This window comes from Taudactylus pleione, unplaced genomic scaffold (genome assembly GCF_031769625.1).
Source record: "Taudactylus pleione unplaced genomic scaffold, aTauple2 ptg000556l, whole genome shotgun sequence".
NCBI lineage: Eukaryota > Metazoa > Chordata > Amphibia > Anura > Myobatrachidae > Taudactylus > Taudactylus pleione.
Genome location: NW_028284958.1, coordinates 1,824,281 through 1,838,502, shown reverse-complemented (window position 1 = coordinate 1,838,502; position 14,222 = coordinate 1,824,281). Strand labels below are relative to the sequence as shown.

The 14,222-nt window shown below is 41.7% G+C and overlaps 1 protein-coding gene across 1 annotated transcript in view; it reads left to right on the top strand.

Moving 5' to 3' along the window:
* MRPS11 (mitochondrial ribosomal protein S11) overlaps positions 1–13,542 on the top strand; it is a 78,442-nt gene extending 64,900 nt beyond the window's left edge. Inside the window, exon 6 of the mRNA XM_088452837.1 lies at positions 11,166–13,542. Coding sequence (XP_088308963.1) covers positions 11,166–11,273 — 108 coding nt within the window. The 3' untranslated portion in view covers positions 11,274–13,542. The remainder of the gene's footprint in view (positions 1–11,165) is intronic.
* Positions 13,543–14,222: the final 680 nt, after the last annotated feature.

The window sequence follows — 14,222 nt, the reverse complement described above, 5'->3', positions numbered from 1 at the left end:
TTTTTTTTTTTTTTTTTAAATCTCTGTGTTGTGACTTCTGCATATTACCCCACACTGCTCTATAAAAATGAATCACTGTGGTAACTAAGGGGTCCTAAGTAGATCAGTACATAGAGCCCACTGCCTAAGATGTTGTAATTTTTGGAATTGTATTGCAAAAGCTAAATAAAAAACACACACTACATGGCCAAAAGTATGTGGACGCCCAAACATCCAAACTATATGTGATTGTTCCAGAAGCAAATGGGAGATCTTCAACAGTCTCCCTTCTTCAAGGCAGACTCTCCACTAGAGTTTGGAACATGGCTGTGGGGATTCACATCAATTCTGCTACAGAAGCATTAGTGAGGTCAGGCAGCGATGTTGGGCAGTCAGACCTGGCTCCCAGTTAGCATATCAGTTCATCCTAAAGGTGTTCAGTGGGGTTGAGGTCAGGTCTCTATTCAAATTACTCAGGTTGTTCCACCACAAAATCGGCATTATTTTTTTTTATGGACCTTATGTTGTTCATAGGAGTATTGTCCTTGCTGGAACATGAAAGGGCCTTTCCCTAAAGTTTGCCACAAAGTTAGAAAATGTCATTGTATTCCTTTTTTCATCTATCTGGGTTATGCATAGTGAAGGGTGGAGTCGAACACTAACTAGTTTGAAACTGGCTTCCACCCCCTATATAACCCCTCCCTTTCCACCGTAAGCTCAGTCTTTTTTTTTAGTGTCTTTTGGAGTAAGGCACTGGCTAGTTCCTAGCTTTTTACTTAGGTTTTATTTCTTCATTTTGATGTTTTATTTTGGGTGCTTAGTTCCTGGCGACAGGCAACAAGCTTTAACAGAGTGGGAGTTAGATTAGGGGTCTGTGTGAACCTATATCCCACTCTAAAGATGTTCCCTGAGAGAGTCACCAAACTACCATGTCCCTGGGTCTCTCTCCATGCCAGACACACATCTGAGGGGGCCGGAGGCAAAAGGAGATTAGATTTGTACGAAGTCTGCTCCTTGCAGACGCCGGGTTATTAAAATTAAAGGAGCCTGTGCTCCATGTCTTAAATAGTTTAAAAGTGTGTAGTCTAAGTTCATGAATTTGAAAAAAATTGCTATTTTTATGGCATACTATGTTTCAAAAGAAATAAAAAAACAGAAAAAAAGATATATTTTTAAATTTTATTGAATAAGTTTTAACTAAATGTTCCTGACCTAATTCAATCATAAAAAAAAAAAAACGACAATTTCAGAACGGTTTTTGGAAATACAATTCATCAGTTAAGTGGTTAAGGAGAGAGGGGCTTGCTGGGTTCCGGACGCAGGGTCGCTGCACATGGAGATCGAGTAGCAGGTGACATCATCAGGACAGGTGTCCTGAGTGAGCAGGACGCCGCAGCTGGCCATGCCTCCCCCAAGTATTTATTTAGCTGCAAGTACAAGCTGCTGCAAAGCCAGGCAATCAAAGAACGGCTGAGCAGATACTGGGGGACAAGGGCACACAAGCTAAGCAGTATATAGGATTATTACTTTATGTATTTAACCTATGGTTTCTGATATATATATATAATATCTCAATCAATGTGTGTGTGTGTGTGTGTGTGTGTGTGTGTGTGTGTGTGTGTGTGTGTGTGTGTGTGTATATGTATAATATGCAGCAATTGAGGGAGGCACTCCGGGACTTGTAAATTAAATCAATCAGAGAGTCTCTATTCAGCCGCGTTTCGGTTTAATTATAAACCGTCATCAGGGGTGTGTGTGTGTATGTTTTGAGTGTGTGTGTATATATAATATATATTTTGAGGCTGCTTAGACATGATCTGAATATTCACATAACCTACTGAATTTCTGCCACTCAAACTCCAAAAAGCAATGAAATTCCGATCATTCAGGCTGACACCTTTAATGGACGTATTCCTTGCGTAATACAGATATGGTATGCCATGACACCATGTGGTTAACTGCAGATTCAGCACTCATGGTGGAGCTGCTAATTCACAGAATTGTGTGCTCATTGGAGTACACACATGCAGTCTTTGCAACTGAGGTCTGAACAGTTATGTGGCACACATTCCACTCAGTGCCCACAAACTTCCCATTCGTTCACCACAACAATCCCCCTGGGTTCCAACATCCTTGTCACTCCATACATCCATCTCATTCAGAATACACATTCAGCTCTCTAATTGCTCAGGGCTTCTGGCGTCTTCGCTTGAGGGGTGGCAGTCAATTAGCTCTTTTGCACGGCTGCCACCACCCCAGGGCTTCTGTTGTCCTCTTCACCCAGTGGGCGGCAGCCTGTGTCTGCTCTTTTTGCATGGCTGCCGCCCACTAGGATTTACGGCGTCTTCACCTGGCGGGCGCCGCTTCAGTGTATTCGCCTGGCGGGCGCCAACCCGCCAGGGCTTCGGCGTCTTCACCTAGTGGGCGGCAGCCTGTGTCAGCTCTTTTTCGTGGCTGCCGCCCACTAGGACTTCACATATTCGCCTGGCAGGCGCCAACCCGCCAGGGCTTCTGGCGTCTTCACCTGGGAGGTGGCTGCCACCTCCCCAGGGCATCTGGTGATTTTGATGGAGGTTTTTTTGTTTGGGCCAGAATTAACTAAAATTATTTCTCAAGTTTCAGGAGGAAAAAGTCCTTACCTTCCTGTAACTACACCTAAAACAAAATCTCCTAGGTTTCGTTCCTTTCATACTTAAGGCAGAAGAAGCTTTCAGGCTTTCCGAGGTATGCCTATGGGTTCCCAAAGAGGGACCATTAGGGGACGAGGTGTCCCTGGAACCATTTACCCTGCTGCGAAGCCAGCAGGTCAGTCCACATGACTGTCTAAGGACTGGAACCCGTCCTCTGGTGAGAGGATGCTTACTCTAGTTCAAGGAATCTTGGATTCTTTCAAATCCATATTTTTGGGTAAGTCAAATGGTAACCAGGGGTTACATTTTGGATTTGAAGGGTCCTGTTCCATAAAGATTCTTTTCCACCCTTCTCCCTGTGGAAGGTTACAGAAAGGAGACTCTCATACAGGCAGTTCTGCGCTCTCAAACTCAGGAGTAATTATTCCGCTTCCGGAACTACAGCAATTCCTGGGGTTTTACTCCAGTCTTTTCTTAGTAGACAAACCAGACGGGTTGTTTCATCCCATTCTCAATTTCCAAGGGGGTTAAATGCTTATCCTCACTTGGAAAATGTCAAGATTGAGTCAATAAGGTCAGACATTTGTTCAATGGAGGAAGAGTATTTTCTGGCTTACATAGATCTAAAGGATGCCTCCCTCCACATTCCTATATGGAGGGGTCATCAACATCTTCTGCGGTTTGCAGTGGGACATCAGCATTTCCAGTTTCAGGTTCTGCCATTCGGTTTGGCCACCGCTTCCAGAGTCTTTACAGAGGTTATGGCACGTATGATCTCCCTATTTAGGAGGAGGGGGATAAATGTGTTGGCCTATTTGGACTATTTGTTGATAAGGGCTCCATCGATAGCCCTATTGCAACAACATCTTCAGATTACTTTAGACATACTCCAGAGATATGGCTGAATCATCAATTTTCCCACATCAAATTTAATTCCATCTCAGAGTATGGTATTCTTGGGTCACAGAGTTTCTTCCTCAGGCAGAGATTCAGGATCTTCAATCCAGAATAAGGACCATTTTACAGATGTCTCATATCTGTGCTCAGGGCTATGCAGATACTGGGAAAATGGTAGCTTCATTCAAAGCAGTTCCTTTTCACCAGATTTCATGTCCGACCTCTACAGAATCAGTTGCTTCATCGATAGGTTAAACCAGACCCTTGATTAAACAGGCAGATGTTCAGATTATCACTGCAGACCCGGAAGTCTCTCCGGTGGTGGCTACAGGAGGCAAATCGGAACAGAGGTTACCAATTGTCCGTAATAAATGGGACCATTGTTATCACAGATGCCAGCCTAACAGGCTGGGGGGAGGTGGTTCTAGACAGACACTTACAGGGTCTTTGGTCTGTCCAGGAGACCTCTGTTCCCATCAATATACTGGAACTAAGGGCAATTCGATATGCATTGATTCAGGTTCAATGCCAGTTGAGGAATCTACCAGTACGAATCCAATCAGACAATGCCACAGCAGTTGCTTACATAAACAACCAGGGTGGCACACACAGCTGGCTTGCAATGAGGGAGGTTTCTCACATCCTTTATTGGGTGGAAAATTGGTTTCTAGCTATTTCAGCAATTTACATTCTGGGGGTGGACAACTGGGAGGCGGACTTCTTCAGTCGCTACAGTGTGCACCCAGGGGAATGGGAATTACACCAGGAGTTTGCAGAAATAGTGGCCAGATGGGGATCTTCAGACATAGATCTAATGGCTCCTCGTCTCAACAAGAAACTTCCAAGGTACGGATCTCTGTCCCGGGATCCTTGGGCATCTCTGGTGGATGCCATGACAACACCTCTGGTTATGTTACCAAGGGTATTCCAGCGGATTTGTTTAGTGACACAGCCAGTCATTCCGGTGGCTCCAGACTGGCTGCGTCGTCATTGGTACACAATTCTTTGGCCCATGTTGGCAGGCGTTCCATATTGTCTGCCCCTGCACCCAGATCTGTTGCTTCAGGGTCCATGCTGTCACCCCGATTTGCCTCGCTTGGCTTTCAGAGTCTGTGGTGAAAACCATGATACAGGCTCGTAAACCAGTTACTTCCCAGATTTATCATCTGGTATGGAAGATAGATAGATAGATAGATAGATATATTTCTTGGTGCAAACACAAGTTCAAGCCTGAAATATTCAGAGTGTCTCACCTCTTGTTTTTTTTTTTTTACAAGAGGGGTTGGTTAAGGGTCTGAGATTGTCCTCTCTTAAGGGACAAATTTCGGCCCTGTCGATACTGTTTCAAAAGAAATTTGCCTCCATTCCAGAAGTTCAGACCTTCTTATAAGGGGTTCTTCGCATACAGCCTCCATATGTACCCCCAATTTCTCCTTGGGACTTTAATTTGGTTTTGGAGTCACTCCAAAAGGCAATGCATCATTCGAGCCTTTGGAATCTGCATTGCGTTATCTCACTTTGAAGGTTGTTTTTCCTTTTGGCCATTGCCTCAGCCAGAAGGGTATCTGAATTAGCAGCTCATTCTTGTAAACCTCCGCTTCTTATTTTTCATGAAGATAGGGTAGTGTTGCGCACCAAACCTTCCTTTCTTCCAAAGGTGGTATCAGCTTTCCACGTTAACCAAGCTTTTCGCCAAGACTCAGTGACTAGCGAAGCTTCTTTGCACTGTTGGATGTGGTAAGTGTGTTACGCATTTACTTGGACCATACTGCCTCTTTTAGGCATCCTCGAAAGGATCCATCTCTAGATGGGTCACTTCTGCCATTAAGCAGCCATATTTGTCTTTGAGTGTGACGGTTCCGGCCTCAATTCGGGCTCATTCAACTGGTGCTGTCAGGGCTTTTTGGGCTGTTCGTCATGGTGCCTCGGTTGAGCAGCTCTGCAGCGCAGCTACCTGGTCATCCATACACACTTGTACAAAATTTTTACCGCTTCCATACATTTGGCGCAAAGGATGCCGGTGTTGGGCGGAAAAGTCTTAGGGTGGTTGGTTCCGACTCCCCCCTCCCCTTAATTGGCTGGCTTTGGTATATCCCAGGTGTAAGGCATTCTCCAGATGGATGAAAAAGGAAATACGATTTTTTTACTTACCGTAAAATCTCTTCTTTGGAGTCCATCTGGGGGATGCCCTCCCTTGTTGGGTTCATACTAGATGTCTGTGATTTCTGGTTTCTCACTTCTTCTGTGTCTCTTTCACAAGCTTGTTTAAACATTAGACCTAGCTTACGGTGGAAAGGGAGGGATTATATAAGGGATGGGAGCCCGTATCAAACTAGCTAGTGTCAGATTCCACCCTTCACTATGCATAACCCAGATGTAAGGCATCCCCCCAGATGGACTCCCAAGGAAGAGATTTTACGGTGAGTAAAAATTGTTTTTTTTGTGCAGTAATGGGACATCCTAATACTACGTGTAAGGGCCCCAGATCATTATTCCTCCTCCACCATTTCCACCAAACTTTACACTTGGCAATACTGTACAGATTCATGATTTCTTCATCATACTGCCAGATGGTGAAGAGCGCTGAGTCATTCCCAGATAACGTGTTTCCAACAGGGTTCTTCAGTATGACCCATGCAACTGCTAATGTTTGACTAAGGCGATTGTATGGCAGTATTCTTGATTTTATGCCCTTGGTAACCATGGGTGTGTCTGAAATGGCCAAACACACTAGTTAGAAGTGTCCATATACTTTTGACTGCATATGTTTGTGTTCTCACCATATCCATAATTGGAACACAAGGGGTGTGACCACATTCAATGTTCTCCCCAAGCTTTATTTCTCGGGCCGTCTCCTGGCAAAATTCCCCTGCTGCCTGTCACTGTGACTCGCTGCACTGATGTTTCATATAGAAATGTAAGCGCAGCGCAACTTATTGGCCGGGTCAGTGACAGCATCACAGTGCTGGTTGGTGTCTAACTGGATGGAAGACCTGATCTCTCTCCCAGTATAAAAGAAAGGGCACTCTGTTGCCGGTGGAAACAGTCACTGGTAAAGAGAGTGGACTGCCTACATCCATCCACTCTCTGCATTTCAGCGGCCACGTGTTTGTTTAGTGGGTTTTCTGTGTAGCCAACATGTGGGGCAGTATCTGGGATGCTATCAATTCAGCCAGCAAGTGGGGCAGTATCTCTGTATCCAGCCAGCGTGTTGTTGTTTGTTACTGGACCTTCTCTGTAACCATAATTAGAGGAGTTCGAGTGGGGCATGATAATGGGTGCCTGACCGATGGGACTTTTCATTTCCAAAGTTGTACAGACATTCAACTTTTCTCGATCTATGGTGTAACATGTGTACCAGGAAAACCTCATGGAAGGCATTACCACCTACCATGGACAGCGCAGTGGCTGACCACGGCTGCTTAAAGATAATGACCACCGGTGTCTGGCCAGAATTGTCCATGGTAACAGACAAGTGACACTTGATTACATCCACATTCAATGCAGGAGGTTGATGGTAGGGTTCAGTTGTCAACAAGGCAGTGTGCAAGGCTGATGGTGGTTCGGTGATCATTTCAGTGCACTGCTTGAAGATCATTTGCAGCCCTTCATGTACAGTATCCCCTCAACGATGAAATATTCCAGCAGGATAATGTATGGTGTCATCGGTCCCAAGCTGTCCAGAATTGGTTCCAGGAGCATTCTGGAGAGTTCTGACAAATGCTGTTCCCACCACGTTCACCCGACCATGAATCCAATTGAACATTTATGAGACCTGCTAAAGAGATCCATTTGTACCCAGGATTCTGCATGTGCAAATATCAGGGAGCTCTGGGAAGCTATCCAGATGACACATGTCAACATCTCTCTCCAGAGGTCTTCTGCCCACTTGTGGAATCGATGGCACGTCGAGTTGCTGGGCCAGATGGGGTCCTACATAATACTAGGCATCTATCCCATGACTTTGGCACTTCATTGTATTACAATACTGTATACATTAAGTTAACCAATTCATTCCCCTTCTGGCCAGTTCTACCCTAGATATCACTCTGAATTTAAAGATAATTGATATGCTTTATCCTACACTATACATCACACACAATTGAGTTGGTCAGCTTAACATACATTACAATATTTTGAAGTAGCAATCCCTGTATTTAAGATAAAGTACAGTTCAAAGCATGAATAGTGTGTATATGAATATCCATCAGTTCATATTTATTTTATTTTTTTTATTTCAATTTTGCTGGTTCCCACCTGCTATGTTTTCCCTTTACTGTAGCTGATTTATTTTCTATCACGGCTGTATAATGCCTGCTGAGAGAGACATGAGTTTTGAGAAAACATGCCCGTCCCATTGCTCTCACTCGCACACATCATTACAGAAAGTCGGTGTAGAGGGGAAGTTAGACTGCTAATGCAGTTGAGATAGTGAATATGTAGGGGGAGATTATAAAACACTAGCTTTGGCTCTGCTCCCTTGTCGCCTACTTCCCTTCTGTGACACAGATTCTGTAGGCTACAGGATTACGGCGTACTGAATTGATTCCCACCTGTGTTTCCAGATCTCTTTAATGAGTGTTCAAACCCATGTTCCAGTTAGCTGCCCTACCCAGTCTGTGGTGTGATATCTATGCTCGGTACTTATTTTATGGCATTCCACTGTGGGGTGTGGTATATTTTTATCAACATGAGAATGTCGATCTGGTCATAATGTTGACATTCATCATGTCGACACTGATGAAGTGTCTATTTTAATTAGAATATTGACAAAAGGTCCCTGGTGGTCTAGCGGCGACTTACCTGGTATAGCGGCTCCAGCGATGTTTTTCATCGGATGAAGGCTAGTGCCTAACCATAACCTCCCCTCCTGCATTTTACATGTCAACATTCTGCTCATGCTGACATATTCAATGTCGACATTTTATCTGGTGACATTATAAATGTCGACATTGCAGCCTATCCCTCCGCTGCCGGTCCCGTGTGGGATGTCTGTGTTTTGCATGTCCACATTGTGAACATGTCGACATTCTGCACACGCTGACATGTTTAATGATGACATTTTAACAATGTGTTCATCATAACTGTTGACATTATGAATCTCGACATTGTAAATGTCTACATTTTAACTACATCCCCCTCTGTGTATTGTACTCGAGATCAAAGTCCCAGTTAATGTGAAATGTTTTGCATATTTACTCTCTAGGACGTTGCGTACATCTTGTGGTGCCATATAAATAAAAGCTGATATACTTTTGCCATAAGGTATTATTATTATCTGCTAATCTTTATATATTTGTTCTATTGCAATGGAAGCTTTGTAAAACGAATATGTACAGGTGGCGTCTCCCATATCCAAATATTCCAAAATACGTAATTTTTTTGACCTGACTCAGATAATGAAACCTTTTGATTTTTAATGGTTCAATGTACACAAACTTTGTCTGAGGCACAAATTATGAAAAATATTGTACAAAATTACCTTCAAGCTGTGTATAAGGTGTATATGAAACATAAATGAATTTCATTTCTGTACACAAACTTTGTTTGAGCCATAAAATGATTGAAAATATTGTATAAAATTACCTGCAGGCTGTGTGTATAGGGTGTATATAACACATAAATGCATTCTGTGTGTATATTTGGGTCCTATTCCCAAGGTATTTCATTATGGTATGCAATTATTCCAAAATACGGAATATTCCGTTATCCAAAATACCCCTGGTCCCAAGCATTTTGGATACGGGAGTCTCAACCTGTAGTATGGAAAAAAAAAATCAGATTAAGTGTAATGTGTGTGTTTTGTAGAGCGAGGTCACCACACATACTATAGCATAAGTCAGAGCCTCCCAAACGTGGTCCCCAAGGCTTCCCAACAATTCATGTTTTATAGATATCCATGGTTGAACACAGGTGGTTAAATCAAATTGACTGAGGTACTAATTAAGTCACCTGTGCTCAACCATGGATATCTCTAAAACCTGAACTGTTAGGGATCCTTGAGGACCGCGTTTGGGAACCTCTGGCATAAGTGATGGTGTTTCCATGACTCAAACTATGTAGACAAAATACACTTAAATAAATTTGTTGTACACTATGTAGACAAAAGTGATTGGACATCCCCGCGCAAGCGAAATGCATACCAGTGCACGAGTTTCAAATGGCCACTTATGTGGCAGTTTTGACAAGAACACTTCGTAGGGAGGCCCATGCACTTGCAGTTTTACATAAACAACTAATGTTTTTATCAGGATGACAATGCTACCTGTAATTTTTCCAGGGTGATGTTCAACTGGTATACAGAAAATTCAGTAACTCGGGTGGACTGGCCAACTCATAGTCCAGATCTTAACCCCATTGATAACCTCTGGGACGAATTGGAGTGACTGCTGCATTGTAGACCGACTCGTTCTTTTTCAGTGTCAGTTGGTCACTGTACTTAAGGCGGAATGGGAAAACATACCGCCTGCTCTTGTCCAGGAACTTATAGATAGTTTGCCAAGTGAATGTAGGTCCACCATGTGTGGTGATTACTGCAAAGTACTGAAGTCAATAAAATCTCGTTGATCTATTTGCTCTGAGTGTCCAATCACTTTGGTCTACACAGTGTACTAGTGATTGAAGAATTAACACCACCTATCCACTCTACTGCATGGTGCCCTGTAATAGAAAAATGCTTCTATTACATGTCACACTTAGATTAAAAGGTCTAGATAATTCAAACAAATGTATATTTTGATTTAATATTAACTTACCAGCATGTTTTTTTTTACTGTAGTAGGAAATCCACACAAATATGGAAAGAATATGTAAACTTCACACCAGTGATTTCTTTGTATGAATAGAACCCATGGTCATCATGCCTATTGTTGAAATTTTGTGGCGGCTGTTTTCGCATTGGTGTCTTTTTTTTTTTTTCTTTGTATGGAAACTGCTGACTTCTCATTGAACATTTTGCTCTTGTAAAATGAATTCTGTCCTATGCAGGTTAAAACTAGTCCCTGATCTACTCATTCAGCGATCAGTTCAGTTGTATGACTAGAAATGAATAAATCAATGTGCGTGGGCAGTTTAAAAGGTATCATTCTATGTTAAGGATTACAAAAAAATCCTATTCATCATACATCATCACTCCCAAGAAACCAGTTAACCCATTGAGCACTAGTTTGATCCCCACATTTGGACTCCGTTCGCTTCATCTTAATGCATTTAAAGAGGAGTTGCTACAGTTTTAAAGTACTAGAGCTAATAACATTAGGAAAAAGTGAAACCATGTAGATAATTTCTGGTTCTCTCTCTTACCTCTGATTATCTGCATTAAGTCAAATAGCCACACATAAAATTACTTTTATTTTAGATCTTTTTATCGCTGCATTTGTTAACTAAATGGACAGAAACTCCATGTAATTGTTTGTAATAGCAATAGAACTTTAGTGTTTGGCAACGTGCAAATACTGTATTTGCTAGGTTGTTGAAAGAAATAATGTAACTCATTTACCATGTTCTCTCCCTATGTTTAAAGTTTGCATAGGTTAGCTTTTGGGTTTACATTAAATGTGCAGCACTAGATATTTTAAATAACTTAAATGTAGGGGATAACATTTAAAGTAATTAATCAAAATAAAACTCTGGTAAAGCATGTGTTTCGCTCTTTTTCAGCATGCCATCAAAGGGTTAACCATGGGAGGACTGGAAGTGATATCCATTACAGACAACACTCCTATCCCACACAATGGCTGCCGTCCACGCAAAGCTCGCAGATTGTAAACAAGATTGCTGTTGGAAAGATGAAGCATACCCTGTGCAGGTTCCAGCCAGACATTCTGAATATAAGAAACTGTAATTTCTTCCATAGGATTTGCCTGGATGGACTGCACAGTGGCGTGGTGTTTTTGTTTTTTTTCTTATTGTACAAGCTGACTTTCAAAACATCCCGATGAAATGGTTAGTCACTGCTCCAAGAGGAAAAAGGAAGAAATCCTATTTTTGGCATGGCACCTTCTGTTTTTGTTTTTAAGATGCCTCTGATAAATTGTTATTAGAATGGCAGAAAATTTTTGAGCTGACCTTTTTGTGGATTGCAAGCCTCGCTCCCTTCCCTATTCTTCTGCAGCCTTGAAGATTATATGATAATTCGTATTCTCTTCAAAATTTAAAGGTAATATAAATCACCATGTAGAACATTATTTTTACAAACAATAGGTGATTCCTTGGCAACATACTATAGAGAGATCAGTGTAAATAGAATTGGAAAAAAATTGCTAAGCTTGAAAAGTGAAAGCTTCATTCATTTCAAATGGCCATTTTGACTAATTTGCATACCTTGCCTCAAGCTATTGCTTTGTGATATACATATGCAAAACCTTTTATTAGTTATGTAGCCCAACTTAATAATAATAAAAAAAAAAATAGAACTAGTTCTGTTAAACACGCTAGTTTGATCATTTTACCATTTAGTGCTTGACAACCTGTGTCTTTCAGATCAATTTCCAGCTGCAAGTTACAACACATGACACCGTAAATGTCTAAGGGCATTACTCCGCATCATACGCAATAGCAATATTGAATGCAGTCAAGCAATTGTTTGCCATTGCGCATCCGTACAAGCCGCACATGCAGCGATCACATTGTGATTACGCATGCACAAAGGAATCCATCGCAGAGTGAGTGTCAGGCTGTCAGTGGTTAGAGGTGGTGACGGGGGAGTGGTCAGAAAATTGCAGGCGCACTTTCAGTTTGAACGCCGTTTCATAGGCGTGCATAAATTAGCCATTGCTATTGCTTACGCAGCATGAGAGCTCTCTGCATGCGACGAGGCTTGCAGTTTCTGCAACTGGTCAGACCTGTTGCAAATGCTCAATGGTACCGATGTACAGTATATGCAGGAGTGCGAGGTTGGACAGCTATGCGAAAGCAGCAGTGGGTGTCTTTATGCTGGCTGAGCTGTGGCAGGAATTAACATATATTTGCAGCTGCGTTACATGCGAATTTGCAGCTGCGATCCGTACTGAATGAAGCCCTAAGACTTTTAGCTTTTTACTTTTATACTTTCTATTTCTGTCCTGCGACCAGCATAGTTTGTATTAAGTCAGTTGGCAAGTTTCTTGTAATTTGTGTTGAGTGTTTTACAACCAGTTGCAAACCATAACACTAAGGGGTCAATCCTATTAGGTGTGAGTTGCTTTTTTCACTTCAAATTCCCATAGCGAATTAATTTTGTAATCCAATTAGGAACTCGCACTGAATCAGTCAGACTGAATTTGCAACTTTCCACTCGCACCTCCCTGAGTGTGAGAGATGGAAAGGAAAATCTTTATTTTAAGGTTAAAATGTGGGGACACCGTGCTGAACCTCTTGGACACCCCACCTAATGACTAACTAGGCATTTGGAAGTTTCCAATTAGCTTAATTTGTCCAATAATTACATGTCCTTTTTTGGGGTAAAAAAAAAGGCCTCAAATTACCCCAAAATCAAACTTTTTCATTAGTTTAGGCACCCCAAATTTAATTACAATTTTTCAACTAAAAAAATTATTATATTTTATAATTTTTGTTACATTTTTCAAGGAGCCCTCAAAGTACCCGATAATCACCCTTTTTCATACCTTTTTTTTTTTTTTTTTTGCATTTTTTTGTTTAATTAGAATGAAAAAAGTTTGTTTTTTCTCGCATTAAAAAAAACCTTCCTAATGCCCACAAACAGCCTTCTATACGGTCCTGCTAACAAAATTGTCCATTTTGGGGGATCCAGGATGGTCTACCCACATTCTCATGCATTTCTCTCAAATCTAAGTTGGAAGTCGAGTTGCGAGTAGGGCAAATAGGGATTTGTAATTGGATTGGAGAATTCTCTGAAGTGAGCTTTGTTGCGAAGTGTGCGAGTTTCAAGAATCCTTGCAATTTGCACCTAATAGGATTGACTCCTAAGGGGCGTATTCAATTAGCAGCGAAAATGGACGTTTTCGAAAAAAAACCAGGCAAAAACAGCAACAGGTAAAAAAATAACAATAGTTTTCTCTATTCCAGACCAGGCAAAAAAAAAAAATGCAAAATTCCTATTTTTGGCTAAAGATGTGGGGATTTCTTTCAGAACCCTTTGGACACCCCACCCTAAATGATGACTTACCGGAAAAGAAAAAATTTAAGTTGCGTACTTTTGGGCGAAAAAAAAAAAAAACATTGAAAAAAGATAAAAAGCTATTTTTTTCCAGGAAATTTGGGGGGGTACGTTAAAATGGGTGCAAGTATATTTTTGTGCCGTAAAAACGTCTGCTGCGACCGCGTGCGATATTTAAAACACTTGATGCAATCCATACCGCCCATCGAAAAATCAGACCCAATACGTTAAAACCATTTTCAACTTTTTTTTTGTATTCACGCAAAAGTTTTTCACCAAGTACGCAACTCACGATTTTTTTTTTCCGGTAATTTATCATGAGGGGGGTGTCCAAAGGGTTCTGAAAGAAATCCCCACATTTTAGGCAAAAATAGGGATTTTGCATTATTTTTTTTCGCAGAGTCTGAGATGGAGAAAACTTTTCTCCAGTTTGTTCTCGCCTGTTGCAGGTTTTGCCTGTTCTTTTTGCGAAAACTTTGCCATTTTTTGGGTGAAAACGTCCGTTTTCGCCATTGGCAAAGAAAACAGCCGTTTTTCGCCAATGGCAAAGAAAACGGCCGTTTTCACCGCTAATTGGCAAGCTCAAAACATCGGCAAAT